We start from the raw sequence: 847 nt of genomic DNA on the forward strand, positions 1-847 counted from the left end.
CAGAGTATAGGGATAGGGAATGTAGTGATTCAGATTATGTACATCCAACTACATTAGTCATTACATAAAATGGAGACCCCAGGATTGAGTAAAAAAAAAAATAAAAGTTTAGCAAACAAGATTATGTTCAGCAAATTTCAATGCCCTTCGATCATAAGTATTTGCCTTAGATGAAACATTCAGCTACAAAGAAATATACCATAATTAATAGTGGAAAAGATGTGTTATTTTCTTAGTTTTGTAAGCGTTTGCCTAAACAAAAGTCTTATGGGTAGGTTTGCAAAAGGATCCATTCTTAAGGCAGGCTATGCATTTCCTAAATCAAGAAGGAAAATTAAAAATCATAGTCATTGTAGCCATGCAGGAAGGAGGTACTGAAAATCAGGCACAGTTGAGGCAGGGAAAGATTTTCTTGAATAAAAAAAAAAATAGGTCAAGAGACAGTTGTGTATTGCTGCCATGTTTACATTAATGAAATATTAATCCAGTTTGTTTTTATAAACTATATCAAATCACTACTTCAATCAGATGATCATTGCAAGCATCGATATTATATCTGCTGTAATCTGTGTAACTATTTGCTATATCTTCATTTAATTTTTTTTTCTTTCATGACAGATCTCCTTAATTGTCCTCCTTTTCTCCTTTTTGATACAGTACATCAAAGATTATTATGTCAGAAGCTGGTGTGCCTGTAATAGGGGGTTACCATGGCGAGGATCAGAGTGATGCACGTTTGAGAGAAGAAGCTGACAAGATTGGCTTCCCTGTTATGATTAAGGCTGTCCGAGGAGGAGGAGGAAAGGTGAATTGATAATCTATTTTTCTTCTTTATTTTCTTTGGTTC

The 847-nt window shown here is 34.1% G+C and overlaps 1 protein-coding gene across 1 annotated transcript in view; it reads left to right on the forward strand.

Annotated features, from left to right (window-relative positions):
* LOC119591299 (methylcrotonoyl-CoA carboxylase subunit alpha, mitochondrial-like) overlaps positions 1–847 on the forward strand; it is a gene marked incomplete at its 3' end in the record, with an annotated part of 7,810 nt that overhangs the window by 1,986 nt on the left and 4,977 nt on the right. The window contains 1 exon segment of the mRNA XM_037940027.1: positions 658–805. Coding sequence (XP_037795955.1) covers positions 658–805 — 148 coding nt within the window.

The sequence above is a fragment of the Penaeus monodon genome, chromosome 28 (genome assembly GCF_015228065.2).
Source record: "Penaeus monodon isolate SGIC_2016 chromosome 28, NSTDA_Pmon_1, whole genome shotgun sequence".
Classification (NCBI taxonomy): Eukaryota; Metazoa; Arthropoda; class Malacostraca; order Decapoda; family Penaeidae; genus Penaeus; species Penaeus monodon.